The 21,994-nt window shown below is 42.5% G+C and overlaps 1 protein-coding gene across 3 annotated transcripts in view; it reads right to left on the bottom strand.

The window, feature by feature from the left end:
- EGLN3 (egl-9 family hypoxia inducible factor 3) overlaps positions 1–20,578 on the bottom strand; it is a 39,967-nt gene extending 19,389 nt beyond the window's left edge. Inside the window, exon 1 of one of the 3 annotated variants that reach the window (XM_005285324.5) lies at positions 19,872–20,578. In XM_005285324.5, coding sequence (XP_005285381.2) covers positions 19,872–20,483 — 612 coding nt within the window. In that variant the 5' untranslated portion in view covers positions 20,484–20,578. Of the gene's footprint in view, positions 1–17,720; positions 18,617–19,871 lie in introns of those variants that run through there. The other 2 variants (XM_005285325.5, XM_065595467.1) reach the window with 2 other exon arrangements.
- Positions 20,579–21,994: the final 1,416 nt, after the last annotated feature.

Below are 21,994 nucleotides of genomic sequence, written 5' to 3' on the forward strand. Positions count from 1 at the left end.
CACGAATCTGAAGGACCAACAAAGACACCTTCCTTTATCTTAGCTTCACTTAACCTTGGAAATTTTCCACGGCGGTACTTGAAAGCTGCTTGTGTTTTGTCAATGGCCTTGACAAAGTTCTTCATCAGACCCAGCTTGATGTGTAAGGGTAGTAACAAAATCTTCCTTGATTCAACAAGTGGTGGATGCTGAACACTTTTCCTCCCAGGCACCAATTCGGAGTGGCCAATCTTTCTTGATGTAGTGTGAATCTCTTGCACGACTATCCCATTCGCAGAGAAAACAGCAGTACTTTGTGTATCCAGTCTGCAGACCAAGCAAGAGAGCAACAACCTTCAAATTGCCACAAAGCTGCCACTGATGTTGGTCATAGTTTATGCACCTCAAAAGTTGTTTCATGTTGTCAGGTTTCCTTCATATGGACTGCATGACCAACTGGAATTGATGGCAAAACATTGCCATTATGCAGTAAAACAGCTTTAAGACTCGTCTTCGATGAATCAATGAACAGTCTCCACTCATCTGGATCATGAACAATGATGAGGGCTGCCATCACACCATCGATGTTGTTGCAGGCTACAAGATCACCTTCCATGAAGAAGAATGGAACAAGATCCTTTTGATGGTCACGGAACATGGAAACCCTAACATCACCTGCCAGGAGATTCCACTGCTGTAGTCTGGAGCCCAACAGCTCTGCCTTACTCTTGGGTAGTTCCAAATCTCTGACAAGGTCATTCAGTTCACCTTGTGTTATGAGGCATGGTTCAGAGGAGGAGGATGGGAGAAAATGTGACATTGATGGTTCAGGACCAGAAGTTTCAACCTCTTCCTCTTCCTCGTCTGACTCAAGTGAGAATGATTCTGGTGCATCAGGAACCGGCAGTCCTTCTCAGTGGGGTACTGGGCGTATAGCTGATGGAATGTTTGGATAATGCACAGTCCACTTTTTCTTCTGACACACCTTTCCCAACTGGAGGCACCATGCAGAAGTAACAATTGCTGGTATGATCTGTTGGCTCTCTCCAAATCATTGGCACTGCAAAAGGCATAGATTTCCTTTTCCTGTTCAACCACTGGTGAAGATTTGTTGCACAAGTGTTGCAGCATATGTGTGGGGCCCATCTCTTGTCCTGATCTCCAATTTTGCAGCCAAAATAAAGGTGACAGGCTCTCTTAACCATAGTGGTTATACTGCGCTTTTGTGATGCAAAAGTCACGTCACCACAAACATAGCAGAAGTTATCTGCACTGTTCACACAAGTACGAGACATCTCTGCTCACTTTGGCTAAACAGAAATGTGTCCCTTTGCAAAATCAAACACTGACAAATAAGAGAGCACGACACTGTATGATTTCTAAAGCTGATATAGGGCAATTTGTTCAGCAGAGTGATGTAAGCTTCGTTATGATTGCATCATCCATGACTTCTAGGAATAACATGATGCAATTCATATCATGTATGACGCAATACCAGCTTCAGATTGCATCATTCATTGTTTTACCTAAAAAACAAGTACTGTCCAAACCCAGTCATAGATTTATTCATAGATCCAGTCAAAGATGTATTTTAGTCATTTCTAGTTTAAATTGAAATCCCTTCCCTTTATAACTCACTTATCCTCCGCCATTCCCAAGTCAAGGGTCGTATATACTGACCCAATAGCATATCTTGAAAACTAGAGCCAATCAACAATTTTAAGCATCATTTTCGTTCTCAGTGACCCAGAATTAGTAAAGTTTGACTACATTTATTTCAGAAGCATTTTGGCTGTAGAACAGTGTTATCAAAAGAATTAATCTTCACTTATGTAAGAAGGGTGTTGTCATGCTCCTTAACCCATATATGTTTGTATTTGCTATGATTAACATTTATCTGATTTCCCACTGCTCATGGACTCCCCCGCTCATTGTGTTCTACAATACTGAAAAGTGGCTTTTTTAAAAATTATGTTCCAATTTAAACTTCTCTTTATGCTGAAATTGTATTCAGCTGGTGTTCTTTTTTTATGTGCCCACAGGCAGTACAGTTTGAGAATGGATTCACTTACTGCATGTTGAGAGCAGCCATGCTATCACCATAAAACCTGAAATTTATGAGGCTATAGCCAATTAATTACTTTCAGTCAGGATATTCAGATTTAGTCTCCAATTAGCAGATGTAAACAGGCTTGGTGCATCATTGTATCAATAAAAGCTGTTTCGGTTTAGGAAGCCCGCCCCTTAACTACTGAATTCTGGCTCCTGGCCAGCTAGATGATGGCTTAATGGCAGTGCTACGTGCAGAGCGTGAGGGTATCGGCAATCAAACACAAACTTTACTCCAGAGTACACTTCACAGAGAGACTGCTGAAGAAAGGAAACACACACACTTACAGTACACATAGTCAATGCACTTCTCATTTCTGATTCTTACTGAAAGCCCTCCTTCCTTCCCCCACTTTCATTTCCTATATATATTCTTTTAATGCTAGATACCAAAAAGACTATGGTCTAAATAGATTTTTAGAACATTTCCTCTTGTACTTTAAACCTCTATCTTCCTCCCTCTTCTCCCCGGCCCATCATCCAAAACCCCCCATACTATTACATTTTTTATTGTCCAGAAACGAAGCTGGGATGAACTAGTCTAACTAGAAAGCATCAAACATTCAATACAGAGTACTCTGTAATGAGCCACAAGAGAGATCGTGACCAAGAGCTCAACCTTGTAGAAAAACAAGTTCATAAATGCAAGCTCATTAAGGAAAACTGTAAAGAGTCTCCCCTTAATTTCAGTTGTCAATGGGGAATAAAGGCATGGTAAGCAGAAAATAAATCTCCTTAAAGTTTTTATCAAGTGGTTTTATATATCGTGGGGGATAATGTCATAGATCCTTAAATTCCCTGTCACCACTTAGATCTTTGATATACTAAGTAATGCCTTCCCCAGAAACAATTAAGGTAATTGCATATATTTTAGTCTCTGTTCAAGATCATCAATATAGGGCGTCATCCTAGATTTAATGGAAGCAAAACTTAAATGGGAATTTTGTCTGTGTTAGGACTGCAAGATCAGGCCTATATCCCTTTTTGATTTATGAGCATTGTGGGAAATGGTAATACTGCCTGCAGGACTTTCAATGTGGTGTACTGTATGCATAAATAATCCATCTTTGCATTACCCCAATTCAGTGCTGCTGAGGGGACCCTGTGCTACTCCAACTTACAACAGCTGCCCCAGCGCCACATTGCAGACCAGAATCCCTCACAATACTGAGTCTATGGCTACTGACCTTTCTGCCCAGACACTCCTCTTTCTTGCCCCCAGCATGCCTCCTATGACAGGGCTTCTGAGGGAAGGCAGCGTAGGGCTACTTGCATTGATCCTATGCTGCTTCTGCACCTCAGGAATTTTCCCTGTCTCTGGCAGCACAGTTACAATCCCTCTATATGGGGCCAGAGCAGTTAGTGGAATTTAAAATCATACAATTAAATTTGGAGGGAACCCCAAAACTCATCTGTGTGTCATCCCAAAATTCTCAGAGCAAGCTTGGCTTCTGAAGCCATGCAAACACTACTGAGCAGCATGAACACAGAGATGAATGGCACACAAATGTTTATCACAGCAGTACCACTAAATTAAGGCTAATTGATGAGACCAGTTATCCCTGCTGTAAATTTGGAATAAAGCTAATTCTACATTTTTGAAAGTCAACTAGCTAATAGTACATTCATGCCTGCACTGATTTGTGCATAAATAGACATTTATGGGTAAAACCCATTAAAGTTACCAGTGATAAATTACCCTCAGAAATAATGTATGTTGTGCTCTAAATAATGGACGAATTTTAGTCTTTCAGCTCTAAGACCTTTTCTGTAGATACTACTAGAGTTAAAGCAGTACAATCCCTTGTAGTGTAAACACAGCTATACCCGTATAAATGTACTTGTACCAGTACAGCTTGTCCCCATATGGTACAGGGAATAAGCTATTTCAGTATAAGGCACTGTTATGCAGTAGAATTCTGAGTTAAACACCTCAGGAATGGAGATTTTTTTGTAACTCTGAAATGCTCATAACTCTGAACAAAACATTATGGTTGTTCTTACAATTGAACATTGACTTAATATAGCTTTGAAACTTTACAATGCAGAAGAAAAATGCTGCTTTCCCTTAAATGTAAACTACTAAAATAAATTAACTACATTAAGTACTGTACTGTATTTGCTTCTTTTTTGGGTCTCTGCTGCTGCCTGATTGTATACTTCCGGTTCCAAATAAGGTGTGTGGTTGACTGGTCAGTTCATAACTCTGAGGTTCTACTGTACTGGCATAACTGTACCCACACTAGGGTTACACTAGCAAAAAAAACCACACACACGCACACACCACAGAACAAACCACCACCACCCTGCAATGAACACTTGTCTACACATTTTTATACTAGAACCAGGACTTAAAAAAAAAGCCAGTGCAAAACAAATAAACCCTCAGCATGCAGCACTATATTAATTATACTTTGTACTTTTGTATTTTGTATCTGGAGATCAACATGATTCATAAAAAGAAGAACAGGAGTACTTGTGGCACCTTAGAGATTAACAAATTTATTAGAGCATAAGCTTTCGTGGACTACAGCCCACTTCTTCTTATGCATCCGAAGAAGTGGGCTGTAGTCCACGAAAGCTTATGCTCTAATAAATTTGTTAGTCTCTAAGGTGCCACAAGTACTCCTGTTCTTCTTTTTGCAGATACAGACTAACACGGCTGCTACTCTGAAACCAATGATTCATAAAGGCTGTTAACCCATTATCATTTTCATTTTACAGGTGGGGAAACCAGGGCCCAGAGAAGTTAAGCAGCTGCCCAAATTCATATTGCAAGCCAGTTTCAGAGTCCAGAATTGAACATTGGTTGCCTGATTCCCATATGACAGCAAGGACTGCTACTCCATGAATTCTGGCTGCATATCTACACTAGAAAACAAAAGCCTTGGTAATTTACTAGGTGGGACAGCAACAGGGTACGTACCAGTGTGGCACGACACCCATGCTAGCCAAACTGTTTCTGCTCCATTGCATCCACAACCATAGTTACAGCAAGGTGTATTTGGAACCATTGTGTAAGTATCTTCTGGATACTTACACAATGGTTCCAAATACACCTTGCTGTAACTATGATTGTGGGCGGTTTTCAGAGAGCAAGTTTCAGTGGGGCTCTGTACAGGTTCAGGAATCTACCAGGCAGAGTAACCTGCAGGATCAGGGCTTCAATGGGACTACCCGTGTGCTTAAAATTAAGTACCCAAGCATGTTTGCAGGTTTGATGCCTATGGGTATGTCTAGCATTTTGGAGGCTGCAGGAGCAAGCCTCCCAGCCCAGGGCCAGAAACTCAAGCTAGTGGGGCCCATGCTATCATTCTAAAAATAGCAGTAGACAACCCACCTCCCTCCCCGGGCTTCAGAACCCAAGCTCCGTCTCAAGATACAACTTCAAAGCACAATCTACACTGCTATTTTTAGAGGACTAGCATGAGCCCCACTAGCCCAAGTAGTGTAATATAAATAATAATCACTTTCATACAGGGAAAGCAATGAAACATACAAATAACTATGGGTCAGCAAATACACAAAAACTGAGAAAAAGAGCAGAACAAATGTTTCTCTAATCCAGGAGTTCTCAAACTGGGGGTCGTAACCCCTCAGGGGATCGCAAGGTGGTTACATGGGGGTTGCAAGCTGACGGCCCCATGAGGCGGACAGCCCCGAGCCCCCTTTAAATTAAATCCCTCCGTTCTTAATTTAAAAAGGGGGGGGGGGGGTCACACTTAGAGGCTTGCTGTGTGAAAGGGATCACCAATACAAAAAGTTTGAAAACCACTGCTCTAATCTTTTATTATCTTCCTAATTATTGTGTTAAATTAGTAGATTTTTAAATATCAGAAGTGTGACCTAAATTGACACTGCCTGTTTAACTCAGGAGCTGAAATATGAATTTAGATGTTTAATGTTAAATGTGCAACCTTGACATTCATATTCATATACCTGGCCAGCAGGACTGGCATTGCTAATTCTCTTCTTCCTCCTCCTGTGAAAACGCAGTCTGTAAAATATTTAACCACTCAGTGACCTTTCCTGTTGGCCTGATTCAGCAGCCATGTACATGCTTCACAGGCATGGCACAGACAGAGGAAGACAGATGAAAAGCTAATCCATTAAGGAAAGGGAAATATTGGTGAATACTGGAAAGAACTGAGTTCAATATAGCCTACGGGAGCCTGTTCTATTTATATCCACCAGCTGGCAGAAAGTGAATTACATGCCTTAGCACGAGGACACATTATAGCATTCCGACTGCAGCCCCTGCCCCCTCTTCCTTCAAATCCATTCTTAAAACCCACTTCTACCAGGATACCTACAAGAAATTAGAAACCACCACTCAGGTTGAGCAGCCATTGAGATTTGTTTTATTAATGTAAATCAAAGTGTGTGTGTGTATATATATATATTTTTTCTGATTGTTCCCTCCCTCACCTGCCAGCCCCTCACCTCTATGAGCAGCTTGTTTTCTTGGCTCCAGTCCTGCAATGTGCTCTGCTCCCACATGAAGTCAATGGGGCTGTATGTAGGTGCAAGGGTCCACCCGCATGGAGCTCATTGGATGATCAGAGCCTTAGACTGCAAGCTATTCAGATGAGGGACTATCTTCTTCTGTGTTTGGACAGCACCTAGCATACTGTGGGCACTACTGGAATAAATGCTATTACTAATTTTAAATGTGAGATGTGCTTGCTACAAGGCACTGTCAAGTACAAATCCTGATGCAAAGACAGTGAGAAAATTATTATTTGGATTGCAGTGGCACCCAGAAGAAATTAGGGCCCACTGTACGTACATCAAAACAAAAATCCACCCACCCACCTTCTCAGATGGTACCTGCTTAAAACCTAAGCAGGACAAATAGTGGATACAAACACATTGGGGAAACAGTGCAAGATTTTCCTCATAATTTATTTAAGGCCCCCAATCCAGCAAACCATCCCTATTCAGCAAGGTACTTAAGATCATTCTTCAGTCCCATTGATTTTAAAAAGAGAGTCTGAGCATATGCTTAAGTGCTTTGCTGAATTAGGGCTGAACCTTTTAAAAATATTTCTTTATTGATTTTTTTTTCAGAAACATTCAAATCCGAACAAAACCAATCTGTGTAATAAGCAAGATTTTTAAATTGATACAACAATCATCACTGACTCCAGGACAAAGAAATGAAAAAACAGTTTTTAAAACAAAATCCAGAAAAACATGGCCTTCAAATCAGTATATACTACACCGCTACCTCGATATAACGCGATAAAGCAGTGCTGGGGGGGTGGGGGGGGGGAAGGAAAGAGACACGACTGTGCACTCCGGTGGATCAAAGCAAGTTCAATATAACGCAGTTTCATGTATAACATGATAAGATTTTTTGGCTCCCGAGGACAGCGTTATATCAAGGTAGAGGTGTATATAAGTTACAAATGTAATTTGAGTATTAATCATTGTGCTACTAAGAAGCATGCAAAACTATTTCTGTGTATTCACTGTAAGATTTAATTAAACTCCTAATTCAAGCATGCAGAATTTTGTATCAGAGCAGATCTTTATTTTCAGAACTGTGGCAAGATCTTTGCCTATATTAGGCCAATATTTCTGTAATTTGTGCTAAGTAAAAGTTAAGGAGGACAGCGTAGTTAGCCGCTGATTTGGTGGCATCTCTAGCATTCACAATGCTTAACATTTACCCGCTTTATGGAGACATTTTGGTGTCCAGTATAATCTGTTTCAGATTTTGGTTTTGAAACATCATAGTGACAAAATCGCTTGCATTAATTAGCTTTTAATAATTGTTTTGCCTGGCATCATTACATTTCTTTGTTTAATAATCTTATCGGAATATAGTGAGATAGACTATTACAAAGAAAAGCCCCTCCCTCCCTGCCCCCCCCCCCCCCCCCCCCCACACACACACACACAGAGTGGGGGGACGGAGGCAAGAGAAATGAGGCTTAGGGCTTTGCCAAATTGCTTGAGGGAACACAGTCAGAGATGGTTTGGTGACAAAATGCCATGGCCGTGATTCATTTAGACAGAAGGATGTAGTCTGCTTTGCATGAGCTGCCTTCATCTTTTCCCTTCCTTCATTGTTTTTCTGTCTAACAGAAAAGATGAGCTACTTCTGGCCTACTCCCTTCCACATTTATTTAAAAGTCACATAATAATGTTATGTGTAAACCAAAACCATTTCCAAGGTATCACACAACAACATATCCTGTAGTAACAGAGCAATTATTCACCCTGAAACCTGCTAAGGCATGCGTTTGCAATGAGCCATCCACCACCTAGAGCGCACAGGTACTGAAAGCAGTTTCAATACTCCTCTTTTGATGCATTAAAACTTTTTCACTGAAGTTTAGAGAGAGTCTTGTCCTGCTAATGACTTGCTAAGATTGCTGTTTTAGTCTTACATTTGATCACAGAAGGATTATGGTCATGCTAAATACAAGCCAGGTCTGTGACACTCACTCTTGTTGGTATATACACCTCTCTCCAGGAATCTAAAGCTGGTAACTGTTACTTGCAGAGTTCCCTTACTGAGTTGCTTATTCTCACAGACTGCCTATTGTAATGTGAGTGTCACAGCAGACCAGGCAGCATTCAACTGGCAACTTGCCACTGCCTATTATGGTGTGGGGAAGGGAAACGCAATCAAGTAAAAAGCATGGACACATACTTAAAAAAAAAAAAAAAAATGTCTACTGTCTGTTGTTCATAAGACCCCTGTTAAAGTGTGTAACAAATCACTGCCTACCAATTATGTCCTTACCTGCTTAGCAAACACTGACTTAATATAATCACCACTGTATCCATGTTTGGATTGTGTGGTGTTTTCCTTCCTCCCTCCTACCCACCCCCAACCTCCCCATTTTGAAGGGGAATTTATTTCACAGCAAAGTGAGGAAAGACTAGGGCTAGAATTTGTCTGTGTGCTCAGGCATTATGAAGACTCCCCACAAAGGCCCTCTCTTGGGTAAAAAGTGGGTTTTTTTTCCAATTGCGTTAACTCAATCAAGTTAGCTTAACATGGTTGAGAAGTGAAGTTGCAGACTAGCATGTTTGAAGCCAAGTTCAACTGGCCATCTTGTGTTCTAAGGGGGGAAATGTAGGCTACAGCAGCACCAGTTAACACAGGCTCAAGTTGTTATACCCTAACACATCCTAACACAGCTTCTCAGTCATGTTAGCTAGCTCAGTTAACACAACTGAAAAAAGTCACCATTTTTGCCCATCAGAACTACTCCATTGCTCTGTCAGAGCCCTGACCTGCAACACCCCTGCTCTGGCTGCTCAGCAGACGGTATGTCTACACTACAGAACCTATACTTGCATAGTCATGTTTGCATACCTATGCCAGCATAGCCCCCCAGAGTGTAGATGCAGCCTACATTGACAGGAGTTTTTCCTGTCAGTGTAGGAAAACCAACTTCCTAAATGACATTAGCTATGATGACAGAAGCACTCTCATCAGCATAGCTGCACCTACTCTGGGGGTTTTGTCAGAATAGCTACGTCGGTCACGGGGATGGTTTTTTTCAGACCCCTGACTGACACAGCTATACCAACATAATTTTTTAATGTAGACCAAGCCAGAGACTGGTAATCATGTCTGATTATACCAGGATAAGAGCTCAATCCTGCATCTGGATTCCTGAGAGCAACCCTTAGCATCAATGGGGCTCTGAACAGGTACACGAGTCCACCCAGGAGGAACTGATTGCAAGATCAGGGCCCCCAACCACTGCCAGAATTGAGGATGAAATCCCAATCATTTTCACTTGTGCATGATGTAAAATTTGAACCCTTATGACCAGTTGATGTGATAATGTCATGCATAAAATCTCTGCACCAGCAAACTACCATGCATATGAAATTCAAAGGGGGTGGGGAGGGGAAATGTTTTTATTACCTTGTGGAATCAACTCCTTTAGTAAATGTCACCAGAGTAAATTGTTAACTTAATTAGGCACAAGGAATTCCTTATGCCAGCAAACAGGTTTACCTTGCAGTATATGTGCTCTCCTATCTCAGTGTAGGAAACATCCATTCATTTTCAGTTCATTGCAGCTGACTGCTAAGTAGATTCATATATGAGAGTTAATATCTGTATGCAGTATGTTTAATAATAACAGCTAAGGGAAAATTATCTCATTGCATGGAGAAATGCACAGGTGTGGAATGGTGTGGGGTCAGGAAAGTCCACAAGGCAAATCCTGCAGTTTCCAGAAAATTGTAGCTGCATCTGGGGATGCAGAAGGGGTGGGACATGCTGCCATGCAATCCCACAGACCCTGTAAATCCACAGGAAAGATTACTCTCACTTTTGTAGCAGTTCAGGCCGACAGCTCTACTGCTCTGGTTCCACAGGAGCTATGCTGCCAGTTAGCAGGCTATATGCACCTTCACAAAAAAGCAACTCTTTGATGGAGTTTCAGGCATGGATACTTCGGGCTTGTTTATGGTGTAGTTACATCCCAGCATAGCAACATCAGTGCAGGCCTCCACTGCACCACTATACAGGGCGGCTTGTACTGATGCGACTAATCCTAGCTTGAAACATGGCAATGGAAAAATCAGAAAGTGGCCCAGTGGCCCATGACTGGATTTCAGAAGTCTCACCATCTGCCATCAAAGAAAGGTGAGTAATAATACCGCTTTTCAAAAATTGTTGAATTCCAGGCTACAATGGGATAAAATAAACTAAACCTTACATTGTATTTCCTCTGGCCCTGATTCTGCAAACTCTAATGCATGTGCACTCCCACTGAGTTCCCCTCAGGATATAGTGATAACTCTGTTCTTTACAGTATTTAAGTGTTCACCAGTATTTCCCATTCCTGAATGGATTAGCTCGTCATCTATCTTCCTGTCTGTACTATGATAGTAAAGCATATGGATGGTCTCTGACAAAGGCCACAGGAAAGGTCACAGAGTGGTGAAGTGTTTTACAAACTTCCTTTTCACAGGAAAAGATGAATTGGCAATAGCAATCCTGTGGATTAACAGTCTGACCCAAAGCCACCTGAACACAACAGTGGAAAGATTCCTGACTTGAGTGGACTTTGGATCAGGCTGCAGGTACATTACATTTAGAATCTGATAGTGGTGATGCGTATGCCAAATTTTTAGTCTTGGGCTTTTAGACACTGAGGGTATGTCTACACAGTAGATGTTAATGTCAGCTGTATAGTTGCAGCTCTAGCGCTGGGCGAGAGTTCTCCCAGCACTATATTTAAAAAACAAAAAACAAACACACACCACCTCCGTGAGGGGAATAGCTACCAGCGCTGAGAGTGCAGCAGCACTGTCTACACTGCCACTTTACAGCGCTGAAACTTGCGTTGCTCAGGGGGGTGTTTTTTCACACCCCCGCGTGAGGAAAGTTTCAGCGCTGTAAGTGGCAGTGTAGACAAGCCCAAAGATCCACTATTTAGATGCCTAAATGCAGATTTAAAGGGCATTCAAAGGAACTATGAGTTGTAAAGTTACTCAAATGCATAATTGTTCGTAGGATCAGCCCTCTCTCTGTAACATCAAAGTCCTGCTAAGTGGAGCAGGAATCTGAGATACTGTTTGCATACTCATTTCAATGAAGAAGTGTTTTAAAAAAAAGTCACTGACCAGAATGAGTCAGAACAAAAATAAGAGTAAATATACCAAAGTTTATATTGTTTTAATGCTTGATTGTCAAGAAAAATATCCCCATTCCAGTGTATAATTAACCTGGCTAACTAATCTTGCTTGACGAACATAGATATAAAGATCAGTTCTGACAGTGATCCAAGGCAACTGCTCTAGGATCTCTGCCAAAGCTGAATTCCTCAGTCTGATATCATAAAATGACTTGTCTGTTGTATTTACAGTTCCAATGGCTCTGGACTCTGTTGAACACTGGGCATTCTGGCCCTCATCCAGAAGAGCAGATTTGAACCTGACTATTATGCCAGAACATGTGCATTTGATTAGAAAAAAAAAAAAAGAAAAATTATGCATAGTTCTTCAGGATGGCAGTATTCATCAGACTTTCCATTGTAAGCTAATTGCAAGGCATGCTGCTGCGCAAGTATCATAAAAATCCTTTGTAACACATAATAAACGATTATATTTCTACATCCTATGTTCCTCTGCAATTTGATCATCAACCTACTGTTACGCTGCTCCTTAGGTTTGTACCCAGAACCAGAATCTGAGGGGTTTCACTTTGCATTTTAATGTTAAACAAGAAAATTGCTGGGAGGTTTGTTTTTTTAATATAAGACACACAAAAAAATTATATTTCCTCCCCCAGAATTACAAGACTATTGATGAAAACCCTCAACCTGGGCTTCTGAAGATTCATGCATTCCTTAAATCCCTATGACGGGCGGGGAGAGGGGTGGGGGAGTTCAGCAGGCATCTCAGCAAGGAATCATTACATTGGAGGCCACGTTTCAGAAGCCACTTTAGGACTCTCGGGCCTCTGCCAGGCAGGGAGCTCTGGAAGCGATCCTCCCAGATTTGCAGCCAGCACCTGCTAGCTGTGGCCACACCACCCAATCTTGGAGATTAAATAAATACTTTCCCATCTTTAGGACAAAGTAGCATGGGCTCACGTAGGTTGGTGCTGGAGAGGATGAGGGGGCCTAGTTGGACTGACTGAAGTGCTTTTAGTCATTACCTTGAATTCCCCCTTGGATGATGACAAGGATGGAGAAGTTTGGAAGGGGTGGGAAGAGAGACTACTGAGACACACGGACAAAAATGCTAGCGGTTCTCTCCTCTCTGCTATACGCTTCCCAGTGACTGTCACCCTTTATAAAGAATATGACCTGATTCTTAGAAGAGTTCAGCCCTCATTAAGACACCTAAATGAACTGCCCAGATTTTCAAAAGATGTTTCCATGCCCTTTCTTTTATCCAGGGGCCTGTCTGGAAGTGGTTGGGTTCTGAGCTCTCTGTATAAAACGTCATTGGGTTTCTTAAACACAATTGAGTTCTTGTGATTATTACTGGTTGCAAAATTTTCTTTAGTCAGTGGAACTCACTTGCTTCTGCGAGTTCAGGCCTCCATAGACAGTCACAGCCTCCAACACCCACACCAAGTAATGGTGGAGTCTCTGATTAAGTGCTTCCCAGTGAGATATGAAAACTTCCACCATAATTGCATGGGTGCAAGGTGCCCAGAGCCCCTGCTCTGTTGGGGTGTATGCAATCTTCTGGCAGAGTGCCAGAAAATGACTGAGGAGGGGTCATGGCCAGATCAGCCAGGTGGTGGTCTGATTCAGTGCCTTCCTTGGAGAGCCATTGTTGGTGGGACTCGAAGTATAGCTGTGGCCCCATAAAGCTGCCATTCCCTGGCAAAACCAGAGGGCAAGGTGGAATCACCACATGCTCTTCACCAACAGATGAACCAAAGAGCATAGCTGCCCTTGCAGCACAGGGGATGCAGGTTGCATCTCTTTACACTAGCACTGGTTGGTGAATGGAGCTTGGGAGTACACAAAGGAATGTTCGAACAGCACACCTGCTCATTGGGAAAGGATATGCCAAACAGATCTATTGCTTTACAGTTTTAAAATGCTCCCTGTACAAAACCGAAACAAAAAAAGCAACGGCAGTAATACATCTTTCATCCATAGATCTCAACCTAAGTTTTAAGTGTAGACCAGGCCCTACAAGTACGTCTACACTATGTAGATTACACCAGAATAGCTACACCGGCATAGCTGCCGCAGCGCTTTAACGTGGTTTGTGTAGTCGCAGCACAGTACTGGGACTGAAAAAAAAAAAAAAACAACACACCACCTCCATGAGTGCTGGTGCACTGTCTCTCCTGGCACTTTACAGCGCTAAAACTTGCTGTGCTCAGGGGTGTCTTTTTTCACACCTCGAGCAAGAAAGTTACAGCGCTGCAAAGTGCCAGTGTAGACAAGCCCTAAAAGAACAGGTTGTTCCAAGTGTAAACCAAGAGGGCTTCCATTGGCATAGCTAACTTCATTTATTCCTGCACTGATGGAATTTGTATCAGCATAGCTAGTGTGAAAAATCTGCACCCCGAGAGACATAGCTATGCCAACCTAATCCCTGATTTAGACAATGCTAGGTCACCCACCTCTTGGGAAAATGGCCAACCTATGCTGATGGATGGACTTACACTGCATCTACACTGAAGCGCTACATGATCTGTGCCGTTGAAACTCTAAGTGTACACATACTCATAGCCTAAGCAATTCCTTTCCATCAATACTCAAGGCTCATGTTTAATTGAACATGCTATTAAACTTTACATTGATAAAGTTTAAAAAGAGTAGATTTCTAAATAATTATCAGTCTTGTGATGCTTGTATTCATTTCCACAATCAGAATACTTATTCCATAGCTAAAGGTTTACATGGGGGGGGGGGGGGAGGAGAACAACAACAACAACAAAAAAGCACACAAGTTGTTCTGGATGGTTAAACACCTTCTGTGACCCTCCCCTCTTCACCCCCATGACTTACCCCACTCCCACAAAATGCCAGTTTTCCTAAAAGAGTAATTATAACATGTCAAACTGAAAAATGCAGGGACTGTTGATAAAAAATAAAAATAAAAATCATGCCTAGGATACTGAAGGTTTTTGAGCATCCAAAAACTCAAAGCACCTTTTAATAAGGATGCAATATAGTATATAGTCAAAATATATCTAGATTTAAAATTATAATGGTTGTCACCAAATTATTGGTGAGTTCACCAAATCTCACAAGAAAAGCCAGATGGGCCTAGTTTTAGATGGGAGACTTCCAAGAAACAGGTATGTAGTGCAGGAAGCTGTGATAGTTATTATGGTGATTCAAAAAGGGGAAAATCTTTCCCTCCGAGTCAACCACGCTGTATAGTGCAAGCGGGGACTGTCTTACTGAAGCTGCCACCTTTCAGTGGAGATGTAGAACAATGGCTACCGGTGAGCCTCAAATTCCACAGCACCTTTTTTTGAGAATAGGGATGTTAGCCTGCGTGTTCTTGTTAATTTCCTATTGAAATTCTCCCTGCATTTTAAATCAGATACAACATTCCTCCCTTTCAGTCCTGAACTGTTATGTAGTTTTTCTATGCACTGTTTAAAGTCTGCCACCTTCCACCCAAAAATGTTCATGGCTGAAGAAATTTATGTATAGAAATATTTTGGCATCTGTTTGTAAAGTGGGTTGAGTTCTCTGGAGAATACTATATGAAAGTCAGTTATTGCTCTTTATGTATAAGTAATGTATAAAAAGAGTAATAACTACTATGATTCACAAACATTGAGGGCTGTGGGAACACCACAGATTGGTTATTAAAAAAAAAAAATTCCCACTACTGAAGGTGAGTCCCAGAAGAACTTGCCCCAACCCTATAAGTTACATCCAGTGTGGGTCTCTCGGTGTGCAATTGGGCAAAAATTATGGTGATCCTCCTTCGTGTTTGGCTCCTAGCTTCAGCACAAAATCCCCTTTCTTCCCCCTAGTGGCCAAACAATGTAGTGCCCCACTTTCAGCATTAGTAACCGACACGGAGATCGATCACTCATCCCCTCTCACAGCAAGCATTCGCGCCCCTCCTCCCTCCACACTTTCAGTTAACTTGGATCTCTTCTTGTTTAGAGCCCCAAGTCCCTTCTAAATCCAACTCTTCAACTTGATGGGACAATGCTCTAAAACTAAGCGAAAAAGATGTGTGTTTCAACTATTTTTTGCAGATTTCAAGGTTTTCAAAAACCAAAACAAAAATAATAAAACCACAAAGGGAGGTAGCCTTCATGAATTATTCCCAATGAGCATTCCCTGCTGAGAAACCTTAACACTCATATCCACATATATCCCCTTTAATTTAGTTTAAGATAATGCCAAGAGAAATTACTGGGAATTTTTAATTTTTTTCACGGCATACCCACACATTGTTAGGTATTAGTTGCTTACGATCCTCCTTCCTTCCCCATCCAACTCCTTTCCCCAATACCTTGGGGAAAACCCTGACTGGGATAACTTTGAATATCTACCTGTCCTAAACTTTGAGCTCTTCCTTGATGTTTTAAGAATCTTACAACTTCATGTCATCAATCCTCCAATATACCTACCACAGAAAGAGATGCTAAAAGAAATATTTAAAAAAAAAAATCGAGTAGAAGTTGTATAACTTAGATAATTTGCAGGCAATAGGCAAGGAAGTTTTCAACAATTAATAACTACTATGTGCATTGTAATTCCATACAGGATCACTGCCATAGTGAAACAGACTGAAGAGAAACCAAGTTAGCGCACTCTGAATTAACTAAACTGCATACATGCTGTTGAAACTCTACTGGGAATTGGGACTTGAAATGGCAGTTTACGGCTTCCTTTTCACAGACAGAACTATACCTCCCTGTTCTTAACACTAAAGCACTAGATCTTTCTTTTCAAGCTTCACACCTATAATGGCGATACTAATGGTTCAATCAATCATAATAACCCCTCTTTAGTTAGGAAACAGTGGATACGTGACCACTGAATTGAAACTAGTTGGAGTGATTTCAGAGTAGCAGCCGTGTTAGTCTGTATCCGCAAAAAGAACAGGAGTACTTGTGACCCCAAATTTGTTAGTCTCTAAGGTGCCACAAGTACTCCTGTTCTTTTTAGTTGGAGTGAAACACTTCATCCATCTGATAGTATTAAACAGCCAAATAAATCAAACATATATTTGAACAGCCTACGTGCACAAGTAAATGTAAATCACCCCCTCCCCGACTCCAGATAGCTTTCCCTATCTACCTCAAAACGCCTCTGAAAGTTAGAGACAAAAAGGGATGGGTTAAAAAGCCCATATTAGAGCACTCTAGTCTGTTGTGATCAATTAGTCAGTGTTCAAGTGTACTTTGCCATCCCTTCCAGTTGTGTTTAGCACTATAAGAAAGGCATTGGTGGACAGAGTTGTAAGCAAATAAAGCTTCTCCTTTGGGTCAAATAGCAGAAAATATTCATGCTGGGACCCAGGCTCTGGTCTCCCCTCACTTGACAATTAGAATAAATGATTGCTATGTAAATTTGTTTATTTACTCAGCTGTGGCCTCTACTGGTACATACGTGCATAAATTAGGGATTAAATTTATTACATTTTATACATAACGAGCCGCCAGGCGCCTGTCTAGCAATCAACATTAATACTACAGTGACCAAGCAGACTCTCGTAGGAGAAGTAAGAGGAGAGAAATCTGACAAGATAAGTCAATGTATGCCGTTTACTTACAAACTTTCTTGTTTAACATACATATTAATTCCTCCCCTTTACAACTAAACTTGAAAATGCTTCTATAGCTTAGTCAGCTCTGTATTACGTCTCTGGTGTACAGGATGGATCCGTATCAAGCATGACAGGAACTGTTTATAAACAACTTACTGTACTTTCAGATCTGGCAGCTAATGCACTCTGTGCTCCAAAGGGCAAATCTACAGCGTTAACTACTTGTTGCTTAAATTGGTGGGTAGGAAGAAAAATCTGGGACCAGTAGTATCTACAGTTCGGGAGTTTAGAAGGATAAAGTGCAATTGCCGGGAGTTTATAACTCAGTGGTAAAACTAGAACACGTAAATACTAAACTAAACATTTAGGAGCAACCACAAAGCCAGTGTCAATTACAAATCCAAGTAGTGATTTAACCACTCTCTTACCTTGGACCTTTCCTTGACATAGTACTTGCCCAGTCTACTTCCACAATACATCACCAGCCTGTCTATCAACGACAAGAGAAAGTTGATGGCCTCACATCCTTCCTCAGTGCCTCCGATCCACTTTATCTGGTCTCCTCTCAAATGTCTTTTGGAGATGCCGTTGCTGCGGCCGGCTAGTTGACCATCCTGCAGCTCCCCGTTATAGTGCATCTGTTTCACTCGCTCCAACACACAGTCCCCTACCACCTCGCCCAGGAAATTGTCCAAGTAGCAGAAGCCGATGTCATGCAAACAGGGCACAATATAGTCGAGAGCTATTTTCTCTAGATCTAATCTCATTATAGGTCCCAGAGGCATCTTGATTAGGTCTTTTCCCCCCCAGAGTTAAATCAAATATGCACCAAACCGGTGCTTAATAGAGCTGGAGATGAACAATCGCGCTAGTAAATTGAGTCAACCAGCACGTACAACTTTTTAATTTACGAAGCAAACGAGTGCGAGGTTAGTAACGAAGACAGCGTGGGAAAGTTTAGCTGCAGCAACGTCTCTCAGTGGAGATTTCCAGTTCCACCCAGCCTTTGGGTTACTAGACTAGATAATTAAATACATAGTGAGTGCACTTACTACCCCGAACTGACTCCCCCTCCTCCCGCCTACCAGCCGCACCTTTGCCGACACAAAAGTGCTTAACCAGAAGGCTGCTGATTCTGGAGTCCTTTTTTATCTGGTTGTATGTGATCCACGTGTGTGAACTCCCCCTTAGCGGCTGTAATCACTCCCACTTTTTTGGAGCTGATGAGTCCTGCAAAGTGCAAACTCCTTTCGATTTATTTACCAAAGCAGCAGATGGCCCCTTTCTGATTAATACGTCTGCTACGTGCAGAATGTGTTCTTACTCAGCAGCGATCAGCACGTGGGTGGAGCCCTGTCCCAGGGACACGCTCTCCCCTTCCCCATTCCAACCCGATTCAGGACTTACCTAGCCAATCAGTTGGCCGAGTGGGCGTGGCCTCCCTCCGAACGACCAACCCCCAATGAGTTACACTGAATTCAGCCCTTCAAAGGCTCCACAGTTGGAATCGAATGACGGGGGCGGGGGGGATTTCCACGAGTCTAAAGGAGGTGTGTTTTGTGGTTTAGCAGGCCCCACCCCCACCCCCGGTGGGGCGTGGTCTCCGCCATTGAGGAATTCTCCCTCAACATGTACGCAGCTACTACAGTCACATACTACAAGGCAAAGTAAACAAATGGTGCTGAAAGATTAAGTGCTAATCGACCTGCTCGTGGCAATTATCTTAACTCAATAATACAGGCTGGGAGAAGAGTTTGCAAGGATTTATAATATTTTTCCGGGAGGGGGGAGATGCCCCTCAACCCACACACCTTTACACACACTACCAGTAGGTGTTTTAAAGTTAGTTTAAAAAACAAACGTGCCCGAAGTCGTATTTATCTGGAGACAGACTCCCTCATTCCCGAATCAGTTTTTAAAAGTAGCTCCTTGGGATAAACGTTCTTATATGGTTCAATGAGATGTTTAAAACTAAAGATCTCATTCTTTTCTTGCTTTAAACTGTCCGTCATTTAAATTGTCCCCCGAAATAATAGAAATGCCAGTTTCAATATCGGAACAATCTAGTACAGTTTTGGGGGGTAGGAAAATTTAATGGAAGTTAAAAGTTTGTTTAAGAACCTCCTCTCTACTTTCCCCAATTTACCCTTGGTTAATTTTGTTTTGTGGCATGAAGTGCATGGGATTCTGACAGTTTCTGGAAGTAACAGCATGTGATAAATTCAATCTGATACGTAGAGCTTTAATTTTCACTTTTAAGAAACAACCCAGCAATGTTGTAGCTACCTAACCACTTCATTGTAAGCTTTTCACAGCCCCTCCAGTTATCAACTATACCACCATATGTGTTACCTGAAAGTATTTAATCCCTACTTGTTTATAAATTGTATTCTAATGAAAAGTAATTCGTTTATGAGGCGGGACAAATAAAGACTCGTTTAACAAAGTCCATTACCACTCAGCGTGCCTAGGATTTGCTAAAAATCTTACTGTGAGATGTTGTGTGCATTTAACGCAGACTAGAAACTGGGGGGCGGAGGGGTACCTTAAAACAAGTCATTGTCACTGCAGTTACTAACCTTATGTCTTCCTCTAATTTTGTAATTCCCAAGTTTCCCATCTGCGTACATGATGAGTTTATCCATTCTGGACAGAAGATAGCCTATATTTTCACATCCTTGTTCATTGCCCTCCACCCACAATATCTTGTCCCCGCGAATAGTCTTAGTGCTGTCTGATTTCTGACTTGCCAGCTCTCCATCCTGGAATTTGTCACTCAGGTGCAGAGCTTTGACTTCTTGCAAGACTTTGTCTCCAATTTTGTGTCCCAGGAAATTGTCTACTATGCACAAGCCGTAGGAGTTCATGCAGGGCACTATGTACTGTACCACTAGTCTCTGGCCACTTCTATGTTCTTTAGGAGGAGCTCTCTTACGGGAGGTTAGATTCAGAGTGCGCGCTCTGGCACTGGACTCCCCTGCTTTCACTGGGCAAGTGCCTCCTCCTGTGCATCTCGACGGATCAACTTGCTGCGCCTCAGTCCTGCCCTGGGCATTCTCGCTGCTCTCGGGGTTATCTGCATTGATCAAAATAGTTTTCATGCTGGCTACCGATTCGCAACTGCTATTGCCTATTGGCGGCTCGGCTCCCCAGCTCGTTGCCATTTGCAGCGCGGTCCTCCCCGTCCCCATGCATTGCTCACATGCTGCTGCTAGCCCTTGAGCCGTGCGAGGGAATGGGAAATGCCATGTTCCACCAACAGGATGCTACAGAGGACAAGCCGCCGGGCGGGAGCGTGCACACGTACCGGCGGGAGCGCGCAGGCTCATCCGCCTCCTCCTCCTCCTCCCGGCCGTGCCGCCGCCTCCATCCCTGGGGGACAGGGACTGGGAACATGCCAGTTCCAGCGAAGCGCACGAAGACTGAACGTGCAGAACGCAGCAGGAGCCCCCCGCCTGCAAGGTGCGTGTCCTCCCAGCTGAACGACACCAGTGATTGCCCAGGGGACAAGCTGGGTGCGGTTCATTTTTGGCCCTAAGCTCCCAAATTAGACCATCAAAAACACACGGGGGAGGGGAAACAATCCAGAGACCTCAATGCAGCTTTAAGCAGGAGGGCTGCACAAACCTGGATCTAGTTACTGGAGCTTGCTGGGTCCCAACAAAATGTTGGCCATAAAGCCCCACATTTTAGTACCTTAGAAAAGTCTAGCCTCTCCTGCACCAAAAAATTCTAGAGTCTGGCACAGGACTGCCGCAACCCCCTCCCCCTATCCACACCTGGCTCCAGAGGGATCCTGCCAATTTTTGGCACCAACTGCCCAAATAAATAATAACCGTAGCTGCCTCAGGCTCCACCAAGAATATCCTGCTCCCATACATGCTGGAACATGACAGGTGCAAAACCCCATATTCAACATCTAGATCTAGTCAGATCCTCGTAATTTTTGCCTCTGAATCCCTAAATTCCCTTTTCGCTGAAAAAAAAATCTGATCCAGGCTGGTCCAACAGGAGTGGAAGAACCTGGATCATGCCAGTTTATAATCTACATAGAGAAAACATGCAGCGGCTCCTATACATCAAAAATTCTGCAAAATGGTGCAGCAGCACAATAAAAATATGTATCCAACATCTGGATTCTGCTAGGTCCAACTAGTTTTTATCCGAAACCCAAGAATTCTACACAGAAAAGTGCACCTGCTAAAATTCCACTACAAAAATCCAGACCCCAAAGCATAGTGCATTCTATCTTATTTATTTTTCAGGTAGCATTTGCAACAACAAATGCCATAGTTTAGGTTGCAAACACATTTCCATTACAGCTAAGCTATAGGACCAAATACTAGCACATGTGTGCAGGGAGGCTGTATATTTTCACCTGCTGTTCAGGCCCTGTGCAAGGAATAATCCTAGCACCCCAAGGAATGCAAATTGCCCCAAAGTGGAGAGAAACTGGGACCATGACCCTATTACCCATCTGCACCAGCCCATGCAACAAGACCAGCCCATTGAGGAGCAAGTTGTACCAACCCAAGGAACAATGTAGCACGGGTTTATCCCCTGCAGAATGGGGAGCATCCAATGAGATTTTGCTTCCTGAAGCACGTTGCCTCACCAAGCATCTGCTGGAGCTGCTTCACACAACCCCTACCATGGCAAAATACCACAGGATAGCCAATAATGATGTTACAAATGTAGCAAA

Source organism: Chrysemys picta, chromosome 4, assembly GCF_011386835.1.
Source record: "Chrysemys picta bellii isolate R12L10 chromosome 4, ASM1138683v2, whole genome shotgun sequence".
Taxonomy (NCBI): Eukaryota; Metazoa; Chordata; order Testudines; family Emydidae; genus Chrysemys; species Chrysemys picta.